The following is a 26,727-nucleotide window of genomic DNA, read 5'->3' on the forward strand; positions in this document are numbered from 1 at the left end:
TCTGGCCTTTAGTAATATCAGAGCACTGGAAAGATGAGGTTTTGAAATAGAAGAAAGGTTATGCCCTGATTACACCCAAGCACCTTTGAAATCTTAATTGCTTTCTGCCCAACATGCTTAGTGGTTTTGTGGTACTGGGTGATAGCATGATTCTGTGTTGGGTCAGGTATCAACATTGTGAAACTGGTATTACCTACAGTAAACCCTGCTGACAGTTGGGTATTACACAAGATTTGCAGCTATGTAAATGAGAACAGACAGGATGCCTATGGCTGCGAACTCTGGAATTTAAATTGGTAGTGTCCCACTTCAGTTTTACAAGATGGCTAAATATAGATGTGTACCTACATGCACGCACACAGAACTTCAAGTGTTTCACGTGCTATGCAATTGTAGAGAATATGGCTGGAAAGTTCCCATCTCAGTTTATTCCTGCCCTTTGATTTTTAACTCCAAAAGATGATAGAGAGGTCTTAGAGCTGGCAGCGTTCCCATCCATTTAGTGACTGTGGAGTACAGTTTGTGTGTGCTGCTCTCTGGTGAGACTGAGCTGTGTTAGGGTTCATCCTCTTACTTACCTCTGGGTAGTGTTCAGCTGAACTGCAGAAATAGCCAATTTTTTTTTTCCAGTTAACAACTCTGAAGTAGTAGAAATAAGCAAAAATATTTTTTTTGCTGTGATGGACCACGTTCAATCAAGACCAGATTTTCAGATGGCCCTTAAACAATGCCTGATCTGTTGTAGTCTGGGAAACACCTCTGTGATTATGAACAAATGAACAGATTCCTTGCAGATAAGCCACTATCTCTTCCACACATCTCAACTTACCTTGTAGAGACTGCGCTTGACGGTAGAAGGTACTGTGTTTATCGTGGGAAGTGCCAAGTGCCCTCAGCTCTTGCAGACGATGCTCAGCCTATCCGTGGAGATCAGTGCTCTTTAAGGTGGAGCACGTCACTAAGATAATGTTAAGCTGAAATTAAAAAGCACAGAGCAGAATTAGCATTACTATCATTTATACGATAGCATCTAGAGACTCAAGCAACTTGTTAGACCACTATCCTGGGGATCAGTTTGAAGTAGTCTTATACTATCTGCACACTGTAGCAGTTAATACAGTCCAAATATAAAATATACAAAGAAAGTCCTTCTATTATAAAATGGAGAAATAGACTGCAAAGAAAATAAATCACTTGTATGAAGATCTAAACAGAGGTTTATGGAACAGCTGTTTCCAGTAGAAACCAAGAACACAGAAATAACTCAGTTCTCCTGAGTTCCATACTCTTTCCCTTATTGATATGTCCCGTGTCCCTCAAAAACATCCGAGCCTAAAAATAATTCAAAACACTAATGAGAATTTCCCTTTCACGTTTTTTTTCAGATGGGCCAATTAACGTTGACCAGCTTCACTTTCAATTTCAGTGCTTTTCTACACATTTTTGCTAGTTCTGCAATTACTTGCTAGTTCTTGTTTACTACTGCCAGACAGCAGTATTGTTTCCCTATGAGCTCTGTATGGAAATACGCTTTTTTATCGAAAAGTTTTGCTGTTATGTAACATGTATGGAAACTTCTCTGTGATTAAGGGATAAAATTTGCTTCTGTTTTAAACCCTACCTATGGCCCCTCTTTAAAATCCATGAAGATTAACTTAGGATCAGAACTGGCAGGATAATGCTGGTGCCAAAGTAGAGTGCTTCTGTGAAATTTAGAGAAGAAATTCCTGAAAGGGACATAATATCAGAGGAACAATTGCTCTGACTTTGGACAGCTTTCTGCAGATCTGACGTTACCAAAGATACTTCTGTGGATAGCTGTTTGAGTTCTATTTTGTTTTAATATATTACTGTTATTTACTTTCTGTAGTTTTTATAAACATTTTCTGTGATGAAATCAAAATTTAGGGCAGATGTGACACAAACAGCCAGCAGATAGGTGCAACTTCTACAACTTTTATTCTCTGGTGACTTGATCTAGTTTTTTCATGTAAGAGGAGTTTCATTGCCTGTTACCAGATGCTGTGTCGTTTGCTGTCTTCTCTCCAAACTCTTGGGATTCGGTTGTATTTGGAAACTTGCTTTACACTCAAGTATATCTGTATATATAAGTACTTGGGCTTGCAACATTACCCTGCATATCTTTTACAGTGTACTCTTTAGTACTTTAAGATATTGTGAGTTTAGGGTTTTTCTTTTTTCCTTTTCATTTAGTAATTCCTGATTACAACTGCTAGATATTTCATTGTGATAGGATTGGAAATGGGCTCTGCATGTATCTCCTTCTGTATTCAGGCAGAAGCAGGTGGTGCTGCAGGGCCAGCAGAGGGAGCAGTGAATAGTGTGCTTTTTGTAAGGACGAGGCCTGACTCTGGTCCACGTACACTGAAGTAGGTCAGGAGTCACCTCTGCAGAAATGAATGGAACTCGCTGCTTGTAAAACTAGGGTAGGAGAGTGACTGAGCCTACTGCATGAGTCAACGTGTAACGCTTTTCTTCTCTGGCAGGAATAGGTTATTTTTAACCCTTTTTTTTTTTTTTTTTTTTTTTAAATGGGATTTGATTTTTGTAGGGGGTGCCAAAGTAACAGTTCTGTGGTGTATTTATGTCAAATGTTTGGCAAAAATTAAGTGACATGTCAAATAGCTCAATCTCAGAGACTGTAGACAGTGGTGAGGTTCATGTTTGAAGATGCTGCATAATTCATGTCAAAGAATTTTACTGTGCAATTCCCACAGCTGTCCTGGAGGTTTTGGTATAAATAGAGTGGATCTCATTTTCACCTACTCCCATCAACATTTTTTGTACCCCATGTAGAAGTTAAAAAATACTTATTTTTGTGGCAGAGATAGTGGATAAGCATCAGTTCTCACGTGGTGTTACAGTGCGCATCTGCACAGTAGCTGTGCTGAATCCTCAGGTTGGATTAATATACCTATGTTCTTATCTCTTTGGGACAAACTGAAGATTTACATTATGATACGTATATTTTTAAATTAGGGCTAAAATAATAAACTTCAGCATGTGAGAAGGAACATTTATCAGCACTGTAGGAATCCCTCCTTAACAGCCCAGATTTTCTTCTGATCATTTCTTTAGCAAATTGGGAATCTGTCATGAAAACAGGGTGGGGGAAATTCATTGTTTACCACCTCTAGCTTTTACTTATACCAAGGTAAATATTGATTTCTGCTGGGCCTTTTTTTTTTTTTTTTTTGGCTTCCTATCCAGCAAAGTACGTGTGCATTGTCCTTGATTTAAGTAGGTGTTTATTCATCAGATAAGCCTGCAGCTTACAGATGAGTTCATCAATGCCACAGATAAAAACAGTAGGCTCCAATTCTGCACTAATCTTGCCTTCAGATTGTTCACAGCAGGACATGGCACCACAGGAAAGAGCTGCTGCTCTGTGACCTTTACACACTGAGCTATGATTAAGGTTAGAAAAAATAACTTTCTGTCACCAAGACAAAACACATCAATGTGGGACACATAACCAGACTCTATTCCATCTCATCAACCAGCCTTTAATGCTTCCAACATTTTGGACTTTTGGCAATCTGAATCTCTAGCCAGATAGTTTGCTTTCCTTTTCTCATGTGGCGCTAAGAAAACTAGAGAACCTATCCCTTCTTGCATGTATTCAGTGACATGGAGTCACAATGAGGAAGTCCTGCAATGAAATATCTTTGTCCCGTTGCCAGTCTGCATTGGAGGTGCCAACCTCCTCATTTCTTAAAGTTCTGCCACACAACCCCTTACTTATATTGCCACTACACCGTACCGTGCAAAGGGCAGTGGAATATCTCTTTAATATTTCATTTTCTCTCAGTTTTTCAGTGTTTAAAACCAAGGTCCTGAAAACATCTGTCTTATTTGTCTATTTCAGAGAAGTGCCTAACTGTTAGCTAATAAATCTTTTTAGAGAGCTTGGGAGGAATAGGGGAGATCTTTAAATAAAAAGGAATGTATGAATGTAATCTACTACTTGCCAAGCCTTTAAAGTGCCATTAATAAGCATTTTGGCCATCAGCATGTAGCCTTTCAAAGCTGCTGATGAAAGTGTACCAATGCCAGTGCAAAACCTGGGCATATGTGTACTGTGATGGCCAAGACAACAAGTAATTTGTTACACACCCATTTATACAAATAAAGAGACTCAGTGTAGGTGAGTTGTTGAGTCAGTTTTCATAAGGCTGGCTGAGCAGCTTAAACCTTAGGAAGTTATCTCAAGTTCTGTGCAGTGTAAACTCTTCTTGCTTCACTTTGTCCACTGGCAACTTAGCCTGCTGTACTCCTTATGTCACTGCCATGGTTGAGGTAACGTCCGTCTTTTCCTTTAGTTCACGTATTGTCCTTGCTGAACGTTGTCATGTGTACTAAGGTACAAGCTCTTAATCTAATTTAGCTCAGTAGGTTTAAGGATGAAGTTGAATGTATATTCCCCTCAAATGGGATTTTATGATTTTGCAGGTATAAAACAGACTCATTTCTAGAAAACCTAGTAATATTCTATAAATAGTCCAGCCAAGAAAACAAAAACATTGCTGCTGTTCCATTTTGCTGTTACACTACTAGAGTTAACAGGATTAACTTTGTGTAAATAGTTTCTCTTTCAGTTGCGGGATCTGGAACAGGTCACTACAAGTATTTTATATGCACAGTTTTATTGTGAGAACTGTGTTGATTAGCTAAGACTGCTCACATGAATTACCTGCGTTTACTCTTGGTTCTGGTGTGGCTCAGCTAGTTTGCATAATTAGGAGAAAGCTGCTTGCAAAAGCCACTGGGCTTTGGAACCTCTCTGGATTTTGATCAAAAGCCTATTGAAGCCAGACCCCTCTGGCTCTAGTAGTTAGTGGTTAGGCTAAGGCAGAAGTAGCAACTAAATGAGATAAAGCAGTTTTGGAAACTGTTAAATCTTTGTCTTTCTGAGTCTTGTCCCTGAGAGTGAGAATGTAGACTATACATGGTGACCCCACACAAGGCTGTTGTGAGTTCAGAAGCCTGGCAGCCACTTGAAGGTAGTTTTTCCACTGGTGTGTTTAATGTATTTGTGAAAATGGAGTTAGGTGACTTTGGAGTCAGGCTATTTTGAAAATGATTTGGGGCAACTAGATTACTGTAGCAGGCCATTAAATTGAAGGAGTCAGTTGTGTGATGAACTCAGGGTCTTTGCAGTCTGACTGGTGTATGGAAAGCTTGGAGGCAGCTGAGATGGTATTGGCTTGAGATACCTGAGGCTGCTTGTGCGGGTGCTTACATGTGGCCCTATCCCCCTTTCTGTGTTATCCAGTCCATTGTTTTGTTCTTCCACTGTTCTTGGCTACTCTGTGTTTGACCCACATCGGGCTGCTAGGAAGCATCTTTGTGAAGAGGTTTTTCAGCGTGTGCTTCCTAAGCTGCCAAAGCCTGATTGTGAATGCAGTGTCTCTAGGAGACATTATTCCTGCTGGAGAGAGAAAATGCTTGGGATTTATCTCCTTACTATGAAGTTAACATTGATGTCTCTAAGTAACCATTAGAATTATTTATTTCTGAAATAAATACTTTTTAACCTTAATAAGGGGGAATTGTAGGTGAGCTTAGGGTAAGATTATATTATTTCTTTGAGAAGAGGTGGCTTTGAAAAAGTGTGTCAGTGCTCTTTGAGCAGGTGCTGGGGGGAAAGACATGGGTTGCCAAAGCAGTCCCCTCCGGGCCTGCAAAAGAAAGGGCTTTGAGGACCCTGGGGGAGATACCTGGGGAACTACTGCTAGCAGTGGTTTTGTTTCACTTGTGGCACAAATCAACTGCTCTCCATCAGAGTGGAGGGACAGTGGGAAGCTGTCCTGTGGCAAGCTCGCAGCTAGAGCTTAACCTGATCAGCTTTGCCAGCAAACCTCCTGGCACTTTTCTTGCCAGTACAAATTCCTTAAAAACAATAAGCTGTGTTGGCAAAGAGACTTCTGTGAAACCCAAGAATAGTTCAGATGTGTGTACTGGACACAAGATCCTATGAAATGTGTATTCTCTATTGAATGTGTAGGTCCTATTTTGTGCGTTTGTGTGATTAATCCATGGAGTTCTTTGGTAATCACATGAACAGGGCTTTATAGGATCATGTCCCCACAGCTTAGTCTTCTAAGATGCCAAGCTGTCTAACCCCAGATGAGAAAAGCACCTGAGTCTTTAAGAATGAGTGATCTTTAAGTAATTAGTGGGACTTGTCACATGCTTAAAATCAAATCTACATATAGAAGAATTGTTTGGACCAAACTTGCAGATTTAGTACTGAGGATCTTGCAAGATAGAGCCCCATAAAATCACTGGGCTACTAGATTTACCACTTAAGAGAATGTGTGCACTGTTTAATGTAGGAATTACTTAAACATTATAGAATGTCAGTGCATTCAAAATATGACTTTTAAAAAAGGTTTCTTCAATTTTATTGTTCTCCTGGCATATAGCAAATTAAATTGTTTTGCAGTTTGAAATATTATAAAAATTCTAGCAGGTGAAGTTTTTCTGGTGCATATATAAAGTGAAGAGCAATAAATGTTAATATAAAGTCCAGTGTGAGATCTTACAACCCAAGACTTACAGATTTGCTGAGAGTAGAACGAAGATTGTGGTGGTGTCATCTCCCTCATCCTTGCACCTTCCACCACCTTCCCTGGCGGATGTTTTGTCTGTTATTCCCATTCTCTGGGGTAAACATTTTGCACCCTTGCAGTTGTCAAGGTATTAAGCATGTTTTTAGTGGACTTCAAATCATTTCTGTATTCCCTGTGTTTTGTATTTGATTTCCTAATAAACTACAGATATTTTATGCTTTAGAATTCAGACATCACTGGCATTTGCCATGAAGTCCATTCTCAATAATAAACACCTTGGTGGAGAGAGAGTTGATGCAATGCACGTTTGGAGAGGAATAAAGTGCAGAACAGATACATATGGCTTTTCTATGTAACGTCTTCCAGACCAGAGATCTCACTTAGGTTGCACTTGGAGCATGATTTCCCCTTAAACTAACAAGATGATTTAGGGCCATGATCTTAGCAGCTGTAGGTGTATACAGTTCCATTAAAGTCTATAGTGAGTGACAATTTACATCAGCTAGAGCTGTGGTTCTTGATGTAGGAGAAAAGATGAAAACTTCTCTTATGATGGACTTCTGAATGTGTGTAATTACCCTCGGGAAGTATGGGATAGATTTCTTAGGAACACATATGGCCATGATTAAGAACCTATGCATGTCCTGCAAAGCTGTAGAGAAAATTCTTTTATTGTTGGCCTAAAGTAAAAAGCATTGCATGAAGGAATAAAAAACAAATTTTCAAAACTGTAGCATGCAGTTAGTACTAAACTACATTTAAGCACTAAACAAGTGGCTCATTTCTTTGTATTTTTAAGAGATGCTGAATGTCTTTATATTGTCATGATTTGCTTTGTGAAATGTCTGTGAATGACAGTTACAGATATATGCTATTCTGACAGAGTGAAGTTCATAGCTGTAAGAATTTCTGCAGTGATGTTTTGTTTGTAAATGATGCTGTGGGTACATCTGCCATGTAATGTTCAATGCCTAAGTGAGACAGCAGCATGGCAGGAGAACTGGAAATGCAGAGGCTGTATCTGTGAGCAATGCTATAGACCAGTACAGTATCAGCAAACAAAGATACTATTAACTAAATAGAAAGAGTCGGGATTAAGCGCTTTGTGCCTCTGAAGCTGCTATACTAGGGATGGCACTATAAATATACTTACAGCATATTCTTCTGGGCAGCTTTCTTTTAACGTCTGAACGGGGGAAAAAAAAAATAGCCTTTTGCTGAAGATAAAGCCTCGAGTACATCTGAACTCTCAGCAAGTGCTACAGATGGAACCAGAGTGCATCCAACTTTTTTGTTTTGCCTTTCAATCCTGAATCTTAATTAGTTCCCTACTGCTTTAGTACATGCACAACATTCTAATAGTCATAAGGACCTACTCCAATCCACGTTGCCGTTTCCACAATTCACTCTTTCATGCCAGCAGTCCCCCCCCTACCCCCCATTTTAGGAATAGTGTAAAGAAAACTAAATAGCCAAGCGTGTAGCTGTAGATTGATGAGGTTGTCACACCATTCTCTTCACCATTTTCTTCCACCCTGTGCTGTTCTCTAATAGATGGATGATTGCTGGGGGGGAGAGTTAGCAAATCCCACAGCCAGATGTTCAGGGATGGACAGAGCGACCTTCTCCAGGAACCCAAAGGAGTATAACTGTGTCCTTCTGAGGGAGAAGGACACTCAGATGCCTCCGGCTGCCTGTGTTTATCTCTCTTTTCAAAAGGAGCACGAATGGGCTCAGCATGGCTGCAAGGATGGATGTTTCTCAGAGCATCGGGGAAATGACCAGTCATCCGTCTCTTCGCTGTGGAGTCTGCCTGCAGCCATCAATCTTGTAGCCCAGCACGGCAGCTCCTCTGGCTTAGTTTGGCTCAATGTTAGATGAACAAAGGGAAATGAAAGCTGAGCAGAGGAAAGGAGAGGAGAGAAACTATTCTCTATTTCGCTTTATTTTCCCTTGATATGGCTCTCTCACCTTCTCCCCCATTATCATCTATTCTTGCTGTATTTTGTAAGCTGTGGAAAATGGCCAAGAATGTATGTTTTTAGGATCTAGGAGCTTACAGCATTTTTTTTGTTAGCAGAATCGAGAAAGGAGAGAAATATTTGAAAAAGGATAATTCAAGGCCCAGAGCCTTCATTTTTCAGAGTTTTCTGTGATGGTTTTCAGAACAAGATGCCATAGCTTAGCTAGCTTAGCTGCAGTAGGCAAGGACAAGGAACACAATAGCTTTCCTCCATCTTATTTTCTTCCCTTGCCCTTCCTGATTCCTTCCTCAATGCCCTTTTAGTGTTTCAGATGTGTGCTTCATCTCTTCACTCCTGTTCTGTTCAAAAAGCAATTGGAAGAGCTTGGAAAACAGTATGTACCCCAGTATACGCCCAAGAGCCGTGCTGGCAGCTCATGTCAGCAAACACTAGTTCACTTGAGCCTAGCCTGCCTGTTACAGCAATGCTGGGGCTGCATAAGCTTTGCACAAGCTGCCTAAGCTTATCCAGCACCTGTCGTTCATGCTGTGAAACTAGAGGTCATTACAGTATCTTCATTGCAGTTGATAGGCAACTTGTCACAATAAAAAATTCAGATATGTCTGCTTATAAACTTAGCATTGAATCAACTGACTCTAGTACTGAACTTGGATGGGACGCTTTTTCCTGAAATCCTCAGCTGTGATCTACTTTGAACCAGTCTGAAAAGAAAGAGGTATTTGAATTCACTGCCTGTGCTGGATTCCTAGAGCTAAGGTCTGTTTTTTTTCCCCACGATGGGCTGTAACATGGTTGCTTACCTTGTGGTCCCCTAAAATTCCTGCCTCTGGATATCATAACAGAATGTATTTAGCTTACTTTATAGATGGCTTATTTAGAGATAGCATCACTCCTGTTAGCACCACCCAGTGTGGTATGATTGACATATTTAATAAATGTGTGATTATATTTACTTCTAATTTTCCTCACTAACCTCAATGATTTAAGCATCAGGTCTGAAAGAGCTCAGCTCCCCTGCAGAACTGTTGTAGGAGATTTCTCTCTCCTACTTATATTGTAGGCAAAGAATTGAGATCTTCCAGGCGTGCTCAAAGCTTATTAGGAGATTCAAGGCCCAATGAAGCACTAAGAGCAAGCAAGGGAACTCTGCAAAAGCAGATATAGGATGCAGAGATGTGTCTGAGGAGTCTTTACCTGCTTCCGACCCAAATATGCCATCTGGAGTGAACAGGCTTATGCCAAGGTGGGGGAAATTTATACCATCCTGGATTTAAAAGACTGCTTTGCAGTTTGTTTTTTCCCCTTTTTTTTTTTTGTAACTTTTTTTTCCCTTTTTATTCTAAACGAAAGGCATAAACTCTCAAGAAGGACATTTATTTAGTGAAAACCAGTTTTTCCTCCCCCAATCCTTGCTTACGTAGGCCTTATAAGTGGGCACAAGAACTTTGTGAGTGGGGATATTCAGAGAAATCCCATATTCAGAGAAATCCCACAGCCTATCTTTCTTATTTTCTGTACAAATCAGATGGCATCGTTTTCTAACTTGTGAATTTAATTGTACTCCTTTCAAATGAATGGTCAGATTTTCTGCTGCTACTCATTTTGCCTGCCTGCAATTTTTGAAAAAGACAAATCTTGTTCATGCTGTCATGAGACAGCCTACCCCAGATGGCACATTTGTGTCTCGGGATGCCCTCTGGCTGGCCTTTTGGCAGGCATTCCAGTGGCTCTGAAGGTCACCTTGTTTACACCTTGCCTTTTCCCCCTCCCTATTCAGAGTCTTGCTGAGCCTGCAGGCTGGGCTTCACCATCTGCATTTTCTCTGGTGCCATTAATCTTCCTGTTTACCATTCTGTTATTAATTCTAGAGTTCACCTTTTTGTCTAAACGTTTTATAGGCCTCTTGGAATTCCTTGCCTTTTTTGTGGCAACAGATCTGAGCATTGCAGTAGGTGATTCGCTTTGTTCTTTTCCATTTTTGAAGGGATCCCTACTAGAATCTCATGCTATTTTTCTATTGCAAGCCTTCTTTCTTATAGTAACATTTTTCAGTTATATATCTTGATCTGTCAGATGCATCTAACTGCATGAGTAAATATTGTCCTCATTCTTTGGAAACCATGGATTGGCCACTGAGTGGAAGTAGTTCAGTGTTTTTCTTTCTCTTAGAAAGAGCAAGTGTTTAAACCTGGTTTTGTGAGAACATGGGAGAACACCTTGCCTTTTTGGTGTATTTTATTTGAATGTCTGAATGCCTATGAATATTAAAGAAGTCTACCAAATCCTAGAGGTTAGATGAAAACTGTCTCCTCTTGACAGATAACAGTAACACAGAGGGTACCTTTGTTAGAGAATGACTCGAGATCACATAGGATAACAGCTGTTAATAAGGGCATCGTCTAAGATTGTTGTTTTTTTCCTATTCCTTGCTAAAATAATTGGTCAGTTTGCTGTAGCCTTTCTGTTTTTCAGCAGTGTTTATGCAGTTTTGGCACTTAGTGAGCTGTGGGTGCTGAACGAGCTCTGCTGGCACAAATGTAGTACCAGGGCCAGGATACTTGTAGTCTAGCTGAGCAGCACTAATAAACCCTGCTGCATCCATGCTGATGCCTTCAAGCTTCTTGAATGTTCTCTGCCTGCTCCCTAGCACTTTGGGCTTTGGAAGGGCCTCATTAACTGAGCTGCAGCATCCCATGAGCATAGCATATGGACTCAGGTAGAGCTGAGCTCTGCACTCCGGCAAATAACCTCCTGCAATCCCAAGTAGGAGAAATTGCAGTGCAGGCTCCCAGGAATATTGCAGGACTCAGATTGACTTTGGCAGGTTTATCAGCTCTGGCTTAATGCCTGCTCTGCTAGGCCCAGTCTGAATTAATTGGGATGCGTGTGCACTGCAGTTGAGAGATAACTGCATTACAGAGATTTATCTGCTACTAAAGGTATCCTCTCCACCATCCTTGATAAGGAAGAGGAGACGCTATGCAAAATGTCACAGAATTTGTAGCAAGGTTAAGGTATGGCTGTTTTTATGTATGGTTTATGTATGAGGCTAGATTCAGTGCTGTCACGTACCGAAATAGTACTGTTGGTTGCAGCAGAGGCCCACTCCCTGTTAGTAACTGCAGGCTGTGCACTGTGGGAGTGACTGATAGCTGTCTTGGTAGTGAACAATAAACAGGTTCTGGTTCTTCTGATGGGTCAAAAGGCCAAAGACCCATCCATCTGTGTGAGTCTACCTATACAACTACTTGCAGATAGGTTGACCAAGTTGTTCAATTACACCAAAGAGGCCATAAGCAATATGAAAGGGTGGTGCAAAGCCTGGAAATATAGGTTGTATGCTCAGGAACTTTCTCGAGATTGCAGCAGTTATCCAGCCACTGTCGCCTGATACTATCTGCATTGCTTGCTTGTTCTCATTCTGCTGAAGTCCTGGCTTTGTCTGAGTCCATCTAGAGCACAAACACAAGAGCAACTGTGAACAGAAGTGAGTGTTATAATAATGTTACCAAAAGGAGATATTCTTTTACGGTTTGAACCTTGAGGGGTAGTTATTTGATCCAGCATTTAGTCTGATAGTGTAATTTGGCAGTCTTTGAAAAGCAGGTACAGTATATTAAATGTGACAATGATTTATATGTTTTTTGAGAAATAAATCTGTAAAGAACTTCTAAGAGACAACCAACAAGAGGGCTGTTTTTTATTTTATTGTGAGACTTTATAGAGGCATTCTAGTCTGCCAAGGAAATACAGCTGCTTGTAAAGTCCACATTTTGATGATGGGTTAAACTAAACAATATTTAACCTTATGTTTGAGGGCCTCTGCTCTTTTTTGCAGTTTTATTTCTCCCTCCTGTTGTGTTGAAGTGCCCTGAGGCATATTTTAGCTAGGGATTGATAGAGTTTTTCCATTGGAACCTGATTTTAAAATTCAAAGCTCTCCTCTGATTTTTCTGCAGTTTATGGTCAGGCTGAAGAAAGTGTTTGGTTTCCCTATATCGTATTTTCTTCTGACTTCTTCCACCTCTTTTCTTTCTGTCCCTGCCCCATTCCCCCAACCTTACCATGTCAGCAGCAGCTTTGAAGTAAGAGGTGCTATGGATTTTTCATTTTCCCAGTGTTCCCTAGGTTACACCACAGTAATCTCTAAAATTCACAACAAGTGTTAATAAGATTCATTTTGAAGCAGTATAGAATCTCATGGTTTCAGTATGTTTCACCATGTCGGTACAGAGATGAGCTCTGAGGTCTACCCCTAAAGAGAATTTTCAGTTAATGGAGGATAGTCCTCCAAAATATTTTTTCCACTCCAAATGAGTGATGTATGAGAAAGCAGATACTTGTTTTCAAGTAGTCTTGCTTCTAACCCATGTTTATTTTTCTACTTGACCTGATTCTCATTCTCACCCTGGCACTGTTTGTCTTGTGATTGCAACAGCACACGTGAGATTTGAAGGTGGAGTTGGAGGGAGAGTTGAAAGGGCTAAGGGAGCAGCCTTACAATCTCTAGACCAGTATCTGTCTTGGATTAAAAAGAAAGCAAATTTGATGTTTGCAAGTATCTAGGGGCATTTGTCTGGCTTTAGAGACCCATCATGAGACGCTGTGTCAGCAGCAGTCTAGTTTTAGTAAAGGCTGGGGTGGCTGAAGGTCCTGTGTGTCGTGGTTGGAGAGGACTGGAAGTGTAGAGCTAACACTGGAAAGTTTGCTACAGATGGGTGTAGTGATGCTGGGAGAACAGGCTGAGATGGCAATGATTGTGAAACGCCAGGATTAGAGTATAAAGGCACTGGCATTTAGCATTTGCCCCTGGGCTAGCAGGTAATGGTGCAGTGAAAGTAGAGTTTTGGAGATCTGTAGGAGGAATGGAGATCAGTACTGTGCTGTGCTGGCAGAGGCATGCTTAAGGGCAGTGCTTGCAGAGCCCTATCTTTAGTGTATACCTAGTTCTGGTCACTGCTTTCAAAGCATCCATTCCAAGGACAGCAACAAATCACTGTACTGGCCAAGCAAGCAAACAAACATGCTGAGGAGAGTCTGGTAGTGCCCATACAGAAAAGCTGCAAAATCCAGCTATTCAATGTAAGCATTGTCTCCTCATTCTCTCTTAAGGGATTCCGTCCTCCCTGCCCCCACCCTTTGCACTCTAACGCTGTATTTGTGCCTCGGAGATGTGGAGATGAACATATGATGGATGGATGGATGCTGCTAGTCTGGGTTTTTCACCACTATTTCCCCTGGGGCACTCTGTCTGCTGGCAGAGAGCACCATCCCAAAAGATGGTATCTTTTGCAAACTCGACAGCTAACAGACAGCTTCTCTCTCTGCATATTTCCCAAAAGAAGAGCAGGCTTAATCTGGTTTTTATATGGCATATTTCATTATAATCTTTTTGACTTCCCATGTTCCCACTACACCATCATAAATAAAATGCTGGGGGTGGGAACAGTGGAGATGCTGAGGCTTCACACTCTTATGACACTGATAGATTCTCATTTTAAACTGTCATGGGATTTAATTGCTTGCTGAGCCACTGCGCTGCACTTTCAAACACATCCTGCCACATCCTCTTAATGAGCTTAGTGGCTGCATTTGCTCAGCAGTAGTTCTGTTTGCTGTGAATTAGGTGGTTTTTTAGACCACCTATGTGATTTTAAAGAGCCAGTGGTTCTTAAGGTAATATCTTTGGATTTATCCATCTTAAACAGCACTTCATGGACTCCTAATATATTGTTTCCTCTGGCACTTTTTATGTTCCAAAAAAACAGCACCAAGAAACAAACACACGAAAAAATCTATGTGCAAAGTCAGTGTTTGTCTAAGAGGGTTTTTGGAAGCCGGATTGCTTTGGTTTGCATAGTAGCTGTCTCTGGCATGATAGATCATGCTGGAACTCACCCAATAAGTATCTCTGTTCCCAATTAGAACTGGAAATGGAGCTGCTTAGGAGTGCACAGAGATGATGGCTTGGGTGGCAGCTGCTACTGTGGAGATGGAAATGATCCATTGTAAAACAAATACATTATGCTGTATAGAAAAAGGAATGATTGTTTTTAATTTATTTTTCAAAGAGACACTGAGAAGTTGCTTACCTCTAATGCATCTTAAACCAAATGTAACACGTGTAAGGACAGTCATGTACTGCTATTTTGGTGAATCAAAACTTGAAAAAGTCCACCATTTTGTAGGATTTGTGGAAATGTGATTCTTTTGGACATGGCATCTCCATAGAAAACAGATATTGGAATGGTGCTGGCATGGGTGCTTGCTCAGATTCTACCATTGCAGACTATTGATCTTGATAAATAGAGAGGTTGTTGCACTGGGCTGGTAAGCAAAAATGACCATGTTAATTTAATCACCATGGAAAGGACTCTGCCAAGTTAAGAAACATACATTTTAATTATCGGTAGACATGCATATTTGCGTTGTACTATATGCACATTCAGCTGTGACACCAATAATACCTTGGTTTATTTAAACAGGAAGAAGTTTTAAATGACATTTTTGTTTTCATTGATGAATTTTGTTGATTTACTCTTCTATTTTGCTTAGTTCTGGCTTTCAATGTGTGCTATTCCGTGCATCTCCTACTAAGCAGATGCTATTGTATTTGCAATACTAATCAAAAGGTAACTTAACTGCAAACTGTCTTAAAATTGTTATATTAAAAAAGAGTAAGCTTTTAGTTATTTGGCTTTTACTAGTAGTTATTACTTGTTATAAAGATTATGTTCTATGAAATTGCTATGTCTGAAGAAGAGCTTGTGATAAAAACTAGGAGTTACAATAGAAAGAATTTAGAACAATTAGTAAGTAGCAAGTGTTATTACCTGTATTTAAACAGGATTTGGATGTGATTCAAGAATTTAAAGAGCCATAAATTCTACATGAACACTGGAGAAATTGATTGAAACAGTAATTAGGTGTAAGCAGTGAAGCACCTGGGAAATGATGATATAGGAGGTTCTGACTGACTTTTTTCCTCCCAAAGGAAAATCATATCTCACCACTCTTAAAATTCTCCACATGATATGTAAAGGATTAGGGGATAAGAAGGTTGACAATTTACTTGGACTTTCTGAAGACCTTTGGTCTTCTTCAAAAATAAACAGTGCTTTGTCTCAGATCAAAACTTTTAGAATAAAACATGAAACAAAGAATTTCACAAAAAAAAAAAAAAAGAAAAAAGCTAACAGTCGGTGCATCAAAGTTTGGTGTTTGTTCCAGTGTTGTGTAATGTAGAAATGAAACACTTGGAGAGAGAGAGAGAGATTGAGCATTTAGATACAAAAATTTGCACATAGTACAAAGTTATCTGGATCAATTGTGGCCAGGGGAGGCATCCTGTGTGAGGGCCTCTTAGTGGGGATCTGAATGTCCTTTGAGAATGGGCAGTGGGATGGACATTTTAATTTGCGTTTGAAGTCTCATCTACTGGAAGTTCTTGTCCCTGTTATAAGATTGCTTATTCTGCCTATCATGGAGCCCTGCACTGTTGAGGCAGCGGGCACTGCCTGGGAGAGAATGCTGTGGACACTGTAAAGAACAGTTCAGTGCATTTGTTCAAGTAGAGGATGTAGCTTCATCTGAATGTTAGGTGTGATACTGGTTCATCTTGATGGGATTTTTGAAGAATGAGAGGAAGTTTGGAAAGTTCTGACATGACAGAGTCACAGAAAAACTCTCGTGACAGGATTATAGAAAAGATTATGACTGTTTTTGAAAGGAAAGAAGTGGACGTTTTGGACGCTGTGTTGAGGGACGTGATTTAGTGAGAACTATTGGTGATAGGTGGATGGTTGGACTGGATGATCTTGTAGGTCTTTTCCAACCTTGGTGTTTCTGTGATTCTGTGAAGTGGACAGAAATGACAAAAAAGTTTGGCCAGGAACTTCTATTTTCCCTATCTTATAGCAAGAACAAAAGGAGAGACAATAAATAAAGTGAAATACTACCTCTTTCAAACCATAGTTCAATTGCTGAATTCACTCTGGTAGGAAGGCATTGAGGACAAAAGTGCATCAAAATTCAGAAAAGGATGGGCTATTCTGTGTGTTTCCAAAGGAGCTAGATGTAGGATAACTGGAAGTGATACTGCATTTATCCCTCAGGTCAGCCCTATTAGATAGTGTTGAACTATTTGTCTAGGTTAACTGAACCATCTTTTAGATTTTTGGACACTTTTATCTCTGAGGATTCAATAAATGTTTTGGAAATATATTTTCCTGACTTCATTACTGTCTCCCTTTAGAGACTAGCCATCTTCCAGGAAAGACTGAATTCATTGCAGAAACAGAATTCATTACAAAGATGTCTGTGGACCTTCATAGGTTCTTAAGCTGTAAACTTTACACTCCAGGTAAGGCAGTCTGCCATTTCCCACTTTCTAGAGCTGCTTAGGAATGAAAATGGCCCATAGAAGCTACTGGCAGAGAAGGAAATAAAAAAAAATTGAATAGCTGTTAGCTCAATGGGTAGGTAGGAAACAACTGTCCTGAGTTTCTTTTCCCAAGATTTCTTCCTTGCCACTTAGTTTTTGGATACTGAATCTCTCCATCAATAAACTGGGTATAAAAATATTACCTTACACTACCTTGTCAATGGGATGTTAAATTTAATAATTGGAAAATGCTCTGAGACTTCTGGATGACTTCTGGATGAAAATCTTCCTGGCGTGATGATGCTGGAAAGTAGCAGAGCCACACTAAATAAACATGCTTTTTAAAAACAGTTGCCCTTTTTTGACCTTAAAACCTACTTTTTCCCATGAGTGTCCAATATTTCTGGAAAAAACAGGAAGTAGTTTTACTTTCATAAATGTTTTACTTTTCCCCTCTCTTTATTTATATGCTCATTCCCTTTACTAATGCATTTGTTTTCTGGGTTTATCAGAGACGGGCATAGCTTGTCACAGTGAAGACACGTTTGTTACTGCTACCCTTGAGCTTGCTTGAAGCTTCTTGTCTTTCTGAAAATATGATTATCAGTTGGATTTTGCAGTCCTGGAAAGTTCCCAATGCAAAACAAGTGCCCTTTTGCACCTAAGTGCACGACGTTCAAAGCAGCCTAGCCCATGGCCAGAGATGATTGTGGAGGTTCCTTAGTGATTTGAGGTTCAAGTGTTGTGACTTGCACGTAAATAAAGTTTGAAGTGCTTTCTTTCTATTGAAATGTTTGGATTTAGCATCCAGAGAGAAGTAGCAGGAGTTTATAGATGGAATTTTGATCTTCGTGATTCTCCATTGACTTGTCTTTTCTCTAGCCCCAATAAGGGAAAAGTTGGAGAAGGTGGCATAGTAGGGGAGGGTCTGCAGAGCTTCATGCTAAAAACAGAAGCTTAATTAAATAGGCCGCCTTGTGATGAGAAGGAGTCATTTCTATTGATTCCCCTCCCATTGTGTGGGCTGTCCTGGGAGTTTCCTCTGAAAATCCCAATGGTTTGAATTTTCTGCATGGTTTGTACTCAGCCTCTCCCTCCATGAATAGAATAGCTTTTGCTGGAATTTTTGCTGGAATTTTTGCTGGATTTTCTGTGGTTATTGGCTGAACAGCGTTCTCTCACTTCAGAAAACTTGAGCAAGCATGTTCTGGAAGCACTGATGAGGGACCCCAAGTAGTTTACTGCCTTAGAGGTTTTCCCGTAATGAGCGGACATATTCCTGGGACACAATTGCCCCCAGGAAACAGATTATAATTTACTGTCTCAGGTGGAAGTGTTCATTCATTATTTGGATTGCAGGAGTGATTTGGAGTTTCATAAACACATAAATTTATGTCCTACAGAGTTTACAACTCGTGGTGATAGAAAAGCAGGCCAGCCTCAAGCAGATCGGGAAACATAATACAGTCCTGTAAGATGAAAAGTAAACAGAACTGTGAAATCGGGACACCAGATGCTGTTTTGTAAGCATCAGTTCTATACATTATTGCTTGGTAAATATAGTGGCTAAGAGGAAGGAATTAATTTTAGAAGGGAGGGAGCACTTGAAAAATCCATGCTTTAACACTGTCAGGTAAAGAGACATTCAGGATGTCTTCCTGCCATAGGATTGCTCTGAATGAACACCTACACAAGTAGGGTAGAGGCCAAGATCTGCAAGGAAAATGTAACTCTTTCCTGGGTGTATTTTAACATGTTGCTAAAATTAATATGCTATATTTGCCTGTCTGCTGCACTGTCTCATAATCTAGTGACAGAATTTTGAAGGGGATTTATGCTCTGTACCTTCACTTGCATGGCAAGTTGCATCAAGCTTCCTCATGAACCCTCTTTATCATTTGAAGTCCCATGCCTCAGGCGTGCCCCTGAGCCATCCGTCAGTTCTTAATGCCGTGGCTGAGGTTCATCCAGCTCCATGAACTAGATTCCGTGCTTGTAACTGTTTGCTGGTGGTTCTTCTTTGTACAGTCCCATTTAGAACAAACTGAAGATTTTATCTAGTAAAAAATGGGAGTCAATATTCAATGAAAATTCAAGGCAAAAATTCCTTTTGGTTGTTTTGTTTCTTTTTGAATTGGCCCCACATATTCCACTTCCCCGTGTGGGGAACGAGCCCTTCTGTAAGAAAATGCTGCTTGTAGCTGTTCCGTATCAACTCTGCCAGAAGCTAAATTGCACGGAACTACTTCTTCACTTCAAAAGATCAGATCTTCATATTTGTTATTTCAGTGTCTTGGAAAGACTTGGTTTTGTTCTTCAATTGAAACATAGGAAGTTTACATTAGGAAAGAGAATTTTTTTCCCTCCTTTTATTTCCTCTTGATGTATTATGTCTGGCCCTCTTGTCCTGTAAGCAAATGCAGCTCTTCAAAAAAATATCAGATTTTCAGCAAGATAGAAACAAATCGTTTAAGGGAATCCTCAGAGATCTGGAGAACTCTCCTTCAAGATAGAAGCAAGCTGGAGGGTTTGTTAGTCTTCTTGTTGGCTCTGTCCTTCTACTTGTGAGCTGCCTGGGGAGATACATGAAGTTGGTCTTTTTTGTTTTTCAGAAGTTGATCTGCCTCTGAAAAAAGATGGCTTCACATCAGAAAGTACAACACTGGAAGCCTTGCTGCGTGGAGAGGGAATAGAGAAAAAGATGGACACTAAAGAGGAAGACCCTATACAAGAAATCCAGGTAAAGGAGATACTTCTGCACTGACAGCAGTGCTGATTTTTATGATTTGTCTCTAAGCATAGCAGATTTTGTCCTGTTGTAGAATAGTTCATCTGTTGATAGTTGTGTCATTCTACTGTCAAAATGCTATAAAACCATTGTGCTACACTGTGATGCTCAAAATGAACTGAGGATCTCACTCTCTTCTTCTGTCACAGACATCTCAGTCACTTGGCTGTGTTCTGCTCAGCTTATGTGTTGCAATTTACAACAGTAGGAGACAATTGCATAAAGAATGAACAAGTGGAGATGGGTACCAACCGTAAATCAAATTTTAGTGTCTCAGATTTAGAATGAGTTTGAACATGGGTTTGAAGTTGTATTTGCAGCAGTTGACTGTTTAAAAAACAAAACAAAACAAAACCCCAAAAAACAAATAATTAAATACATTCTAATGTTAATTATCTCAGTTATTATTAGCAATGAAAAACATTGCCTCTTTACATGCATTATGATTGGAAACTTATAGGACTATTTGTCAAGATTCCATTTCATCCTTTAACAATATAAAAAAGTAGAAACACATTTGTTGGTCTGTCACAGAAGGAATTCAGCTAACGTAAAGGGTTCGTAAGGGTCTCTTCCTTCACATAGGCATTTTAAATTGCTAGGAAAGCAGGCTTCTCCTATGGGAACAGCAGCAAATATTTGGTGATGGTAAAACACCATTGCATTATGAATCTCTACTAGTGATGTTTAGGGAGAATCATTAGCAATATGTCTATCTTGATCATTTTGGCTGAGATACAAGATGTTGCATCTATACCTAAAACTAGTAAAAATTAGAGTAGGCAGACCCATGCCAAATAAAACAGAAATGTGCAGGCTTCATATATATATTATTTAGAGATCAGTCCTACCGATCTATTTGCCAGTGTTCAACTGAACATGTAATGGCAGCAAAATTAGGTCTCCAAGTAACACAGATAAAGGAACACCATCAAAGAGGAAGCGTCCTATGTACAGCTGGTACATAACAGAGTAGAGGATTTTGTCCTGCCATGAATTAGTATTGAATGTGAGTCTGTATCATTTACTGGAGAAGGTTATTCTCCAGTATTCCCTTTCTGCTGGGAATTCAAGTGATTATCCTGGCAGTGTCATCAAATTTGCACATGGTTACTTACTCTCCATGTCTTAAATTGATACTGGAATTTGAAATGAAGAAAGTGGTTTGTAGCATTCCTCTGAACTTCACTTGTGTAGTGTTATTAGCATAAGCTAGCTCCTTCTTGCCCCATATACAATACAGTGTCAGCCTTCTCTTTTTTTGTTTTTGAGATAATTTGAGACATGAAGCACAGTGAAAATATAGATTCATATCACTAAGTTTGCATATTTTCTTTCAAAGCACTAGCCTTTTCATGCACAACATTTTCCAAGTGCTGTAGTTAACTAAGACCAAGTTGTATGTAATTGTGTGAATTTTAAAGAAATATTTTATATATATAGAACTGGAACTTGTTCAGCTTTTCCACCTTTTAATGTTTAGCAGTCAAGTATTATGGGAAGTTAGATTTCATGATGGTCTAATCTTATTAATAGCTTCCTGAGATTTAGAAGTAAAAGAAGAAACCAGATGAAGAGTTGATCATCTACTGTGTTCAAAGAACTATTTGTCATTTAAAAAAAGGCACTGTCCTATAACAGTCTTAAAAATCTATCTGATAAAATAAGTATAAAGTTGTACAGCCGGACTTCAAAGCACAGGCTTTTTCTTTAAGTTTCTCTTATAGTCTTTCCCCCAAATTCACAATTCAGTGCTTGAGATGTGTAGGAAGAAAACAAATCCACTGTGATTTGCTTCTACGCTCTCCCTATGTTGGCTCTCAAACAGCTCTTAACTAGAAATTATGTGGAAGTGACAAAAATAGTAAAAGATTAAAGAAAAGCTGTCCCATCAGTTTAAAGTCATGTATTTGAATCTGGAAATGTTGTAGTTTAGGTGAATGATGTCATAGTACCCACATAATGAATGGCAAGAGTACCTCCAGCTCCTATCTTTATTTGCAACAGGGATGCCAGAGATTGAGGGGGATCCCAGCAGCTTTCCACATTAGTGTTGTGATGGTTTATCTTGCCATCATCTGTGCTGTGTCCAGTTTGTACATGTTTTGTCCTGGATTTCATTCTGTTGAGGTTATGTTTCAAAAGATCAAGTTGAAATTCCCTGACACTGTTATGTGAGATGATGAATTGTTATTGTAGTTTTCATTATTATTCCTATTAAATAATTAATTGAAGTAACTATTGTTCTCATCAGCTTCAATGAGGCCTGCACTTCTTCAGTGCTCACATGTTGCAAAACCCTTCTTTTCCTTCCTTGACTGATACCAATAGTGTTTTTTAATAAGAACTCCTTGAAGAACTAAGGGTGAAAGGGAAAGCAGATTTTGCTTTAGCAGAAAGAAATACGGATTCTGGAATCTTATTTAGCATTATATCATTAATCAAGTGTAATTTAATAACCTGCAGTCTCTATGGTAAAGAGCAGTAGTTGTTTGTATGTGCCATCTTTTCTTCTAACCGTTCCTATTTATTGTTCAACCACAGAGGGTTTTAGAAAATGATGAAAACGCAGATGAAGTGAATGAAGAAGAGGATTTGGAAGAAGATATTCCAAAACGAAAGAACAGGCCAAGAGGACGGGTAGGTGCAATCAAATAGAAAGGAAGGAAGCAAGCTTCTGCTTTCTGGTGTATATTTTTAACATGTGTTGTATATGCAAAGTGTATATCCATGTAGGTAATTTTCAGTGATACAATCAGATTTTTTTTTTTTTTACTTTAGTTTTTGCAAATTATAATGTGAAGAGACTACACTAAGAGTAAAAACTTGGGATGAATTATTTATAGTAACATATTTATAATTTTTATGTATAATTATTAATGTTGACATCCTGCTATTACAATGCTCTTATTCTAAAACAGCATTTACTAATGACAAAAAAAAATAATGATACATTCAATCGTGACACCAAAAAAACCACAACCTATTAATAAAAGTAACTTGAACTGCATTCATATGTTTTGAAGCTTTCTCCAAGGTAGTGCTTTGTGGTTGACATTTTGGCCCTCTTGAACCCTTTGGCAAATCTTCCATTTGCTTAAAATGGGCAATATTATCCTTAGGGGAGTCTGCGTCCCTTCTCTTACCTAAGACATCTTTTCACAATTTCAGCAGGGCGCCAGTTAAGTAATAAAGCTAATGTTTTAAAACTTGGAATCAGCATTTTTAATTGTGGCCCCTGAAGCTAGGCATCTGAATAAAATGAACATAATTCTCAGAAGTTTCAAGCATTTTCATCTCTCCTTGGTTCCAGTAGATGCTGCAGAGGCACAGGAGCTCTAGAAGTACCTTTTGATGTGTTTGCAGAAGTCAAGCAAGAAGGGCCGCATTTTAGACCAAATAAGCAGGATATAATAGCTTTTGAGTAAGAGAGGGACATGAAACCACACTGAATACTTACAATGTGCTTATGCATCAAACCCTCTCTTTTGGTTTCTTCTGTTGTTGTGTTGTTTCAGTTTTCTGCTCCTCTTTATTTTGGAGCTTAAATTCTTTAATATAAGATCAAAGCACTTTATTAACTGGATAAGTATATATTTCACCTTCCTTATTCTCAAAATCACCTGAACCAGTTTCTTTCTTTCTTTCTTTCTTAGCCAAAGACCCCCACCTGGAAAAAAATTTTCCAGAAAAATGTAAGTTTCAGAAAATTTGTATGAACCAGTAACCAAAATGAGGAGTTAGAATCGATAACGCACACAAGCTTGACTGTAGCTATCAACAAGTATTCGAGGCTAACAAGTATTTTCTAATAAGCTGCTCTCACATAAATTGTGCATGCGGATTAGGGTAAGTGAAGGGGAGCAAACAGCTATAAAAGCCTACTCAAGAGAAGGGAGTTAACTGTATGCATATATTTCAGGCCTACACAAACACAGTCCTGAAGTTATTATGTGCAAAGTTCTACTCCCCTGTTCAGAAAACTGATTGAGAATATCTGTTACTTTCTTTCTCCTGCATTAGAGGAAGGAGTTGGAGAGTAAGTGTCCTATTCATTTTAAAGCATACGTGTACAACTTATTTCTGCCCTGGAACTGGCTCCCTATTAAGAACAAGAACAGCAGAATCTCCTGTCTTTTCTGTTGCTAACTCCTGCTCTGCTAGTGCCCTGGCTTCACTTGGTGCAAAAAAAGAGAAGTTTGAAGAGTGCCAAATATTTTGAGCAATTTTTGTTTTTATTTGATGGCATCAATAGCCAAAGTAAAATGTGGTATGAATTAGGATTTCAAAATTAGGACCAGATTCCTAGCTGTTGAAAACTGGTAAGCCTGAACTGAAGCCTGAATTACATCTGTTCATGACTATTCTGTTACTTTTCAAGCAACCCTTTCCAAATGTTAGCCTGACCCAGTGTAGGGAATCAGCACCGAGGATTTGAAATTAGGGGATATGAAACTTGGGCAGCACTTTGTTTCTGGGAAGGAGGTGGTCAGGGTATCTTTAGAGAATAGAAGAGGGGAAGGATGTCTGTAGGAAACTAGATCCTGCAGAGTGTGGCCTTTGGGAATTCAGAGAAGGAGTGAGGGCTAGCAGCACTGATAAAGAGTTAATACGGCAGATCTACTGCTTTGGACATTCCATTGGCCCTTCCTTTTCCTACAGCATGATTTTATTTTTAATCCTTTATTCCTCCATCTGTCCCTCTGGCTACCTTCTCTGGCTGCTTGAGGACTGCTTCAAGGCTGCTCTGCCATGGCTCCCAGGCCTCACATGTCTCATCGCTTGTGCTCTATCCTGTCAGAAAGATGAAGGCAATCATGGGTGACTGAATTCAACAGACCAGAGTGCTCACAACAAGCACGTGGCACTCAGTTGAGAGCTTCTGGTGCAGCTGCTAAGTTTGCTACCCCCTCAAAACTGGCCCTGACATCATAGGACTGTTAGGAAGGACGCTGAAGTCTGAAGGAATGGATTTTCAGAAGGAGCTTTTTAGTATCTGTGATAGACAGAAAAAATGTTGTAGGAGCTAGGAAGGACATTTTGCTAGGAGACAGGAGAGGAATGCAACTGCACCTATACAGACTGCAAGCTCCTCAGCTGAATATCCCCTAGAACTTTTTCAAAGACACTGAATGTGTTTAGGAATCAAGCTCCCAGTGAAAATCATTGACTTGAAAATTCTCTCTGTGTGTACAGTGCATGAAAAAGTACACCTGACGTTCAGTCATGACATGAATGCTGTACCCTTACATTTCTGTGGAGAACTGTTGGAAGGGGAATGGCTGGCTGCAGGACTAGTGAAACTCTGAGCAACACACATTAAATTGTCATCCTATTATGAAAGGTGTCAATGTAAAAATGAAATGTCTTTACTCAACAGACCTATTCTCAGCATGTAGAATCAAAACTACTGACTAATAACAACAACAACAGAAAAGACTTCACAGTTTATTCACAGCCCTGAAAAGCCAATGCAGCCTGGTAGGATAGGGAAATTGGATCCTAATCCAGGTACCAAAAGAAATATTTATTAAGAGACAATCAGATGTGTCTGTGAAGGCTCTCTGATGAGCTGAGGGTTGTACAGGAGCTGCCAGAGACCTAAATTCAGCTTACAGCACATTTTGTAGTAGTGATTGAAGAAAGAAACTTGCCTTGGATTGATTTCGTAGCCCAGAGGGGATTTACAAAGCTGACAGTCAAAAAGAAAAATATTGTAGGCTAGTAAACTGATTTTTAATGTGGTATGGTCAGTGAAGTAGCTTCCACCAAACAATGTTGTTTGAGTCCTTTTCCAGGGCAAAACTGCTTTTCAGTTCACCCTTACAAATCTCACTTTGCACGTGTGTTGATCTGCACAGTTTCTTGCAGAAGGTAGAGCTATACTTGTCATACCTAATAGTACATACCCCATCCAGAGACCTGCGAATCCACGTCTTTCCTTCAGGACTGTGTAAAGAGACCTGAGAAATCCCAAGGAAATAATATGTGACGTTTTTCTAAATCCCTGTTTCGATAGACTGTGGTAAGGCTACTGTAAAACTTCCTTTGTGCTTCTCAAACAGTGCAAGTTCAGTCTCAAATCCATACAAGAAGGACAGTGATTACATGACTGCTTAGGATCTAGGGAACAAATATTCTCAGGATTTCTACGTCTTCTCTGGCTTTACTTGATGAAGCTTTCTTGTTTTCACATGCAAAAGCTTGAAGGATTTGAGTCAGCTGGCCTTGTCTAGGATGAGAGACATCAACAATTTAGTAAGAGGAGCAGGAAAAACTATTTTGTTGTTTTTAACCAGGAACAGATTGGCTGACAGTATTTCATAGTTTACAACCTAGCCATCCACCTGCAGATCACTTCTTCACACAGAGATCAAGTCTTAAATTATTGTTATCTGCAGACAGGACATTAACGTTAAACAATTTAAGGCCTTGTCTCAGTTTCCAGTTGCACATCAAAACTATTCCCCTTGACCAGATATGAACTGTCCCCTTGTTGGCATCTCAGCTGAGAAGGGTTAGGAAGAAGTAGCTTTGGTGCTGGATTTCATTCTTAACCCTAGAGCTCAGGACAGAGCAGTGTGTGCTGTGGAGAAACCGAGGTTTTCAGTTTCCAGGGCTGTCAACTGGCTATGTTTTAGGAACACTGCAGAGAGACCTTTCTGGGTAATTCCAATTCTTTGCTCTTGCAGGTAGCCATTTACCTAATCTTTTCCACTAGCTGACTCAATGTTATAGTTAGCGACAGTATCTTTGTGCCAGTTAGAAGGCCCTTTCGAAACAGTGTTTTACAGCTAGGAAACCAAACAAAGCAACTCCTCACCACCTCTGAAAATATTATAAGGAGGTAATTTTACCTCTGCTTTATTTGAGGCCTGTTTTCTGGTTAGTTTGAAAGTTATGTTTATCCTTTACCACCAGTTCATCTATTCATAAATTCATATTCAGTAAGAAAAGTATTTGAACTTTTTAAAA

General features: G+C 39.6%; 1 protein-coding gene across 3 annotated transcripts in view; it reads left to right on the plus strand.

Annotated features, from left to right (window-relative positions):
• The window catches only part of DPF3 (double PHD fingers 3), a gene marked incomplete at both ends in the record, with an annotated part of 154,866 nt that overhangs the window by 77,698 nt on the left and 50,441 nt on the right, over positions 1 to 26,727 (plus strand). For 2 of the 3 annotated variants that reach the window (XM_079536905.1, XM_079536906.1), the window contains 2 exons: positions 19,577 to 19,704; positions 22,297 to 22,392. In XM_079536905.1, coding sequence (XP_079393031.1) covers positions 19,577 to 19,704; positions 22,297 to 22,392 — 224 coding nt within the window. Of the gene's footprint in view, positions 1 to 16,835; positions 16,944 to 19,576; positions 19,705 to 22,296; positions 22,393 to 23,408; positions 23,448 to 26,727 lie in introns of all 3 variants that reach the window. The other variant, XM_079536904.1, reaches the window with a different exon arrangement.

Source organism: Tetrao urogallus (genome assembly GCF_951394365.1).
Source record: "Tetrao urogallus genome assembly, chromosome: 6".
NCBI lineage: Eukaryota > Metazoa > Chordata > Aves > Galliformes > Phasianidae > Tetrao > Tetrao urogallus.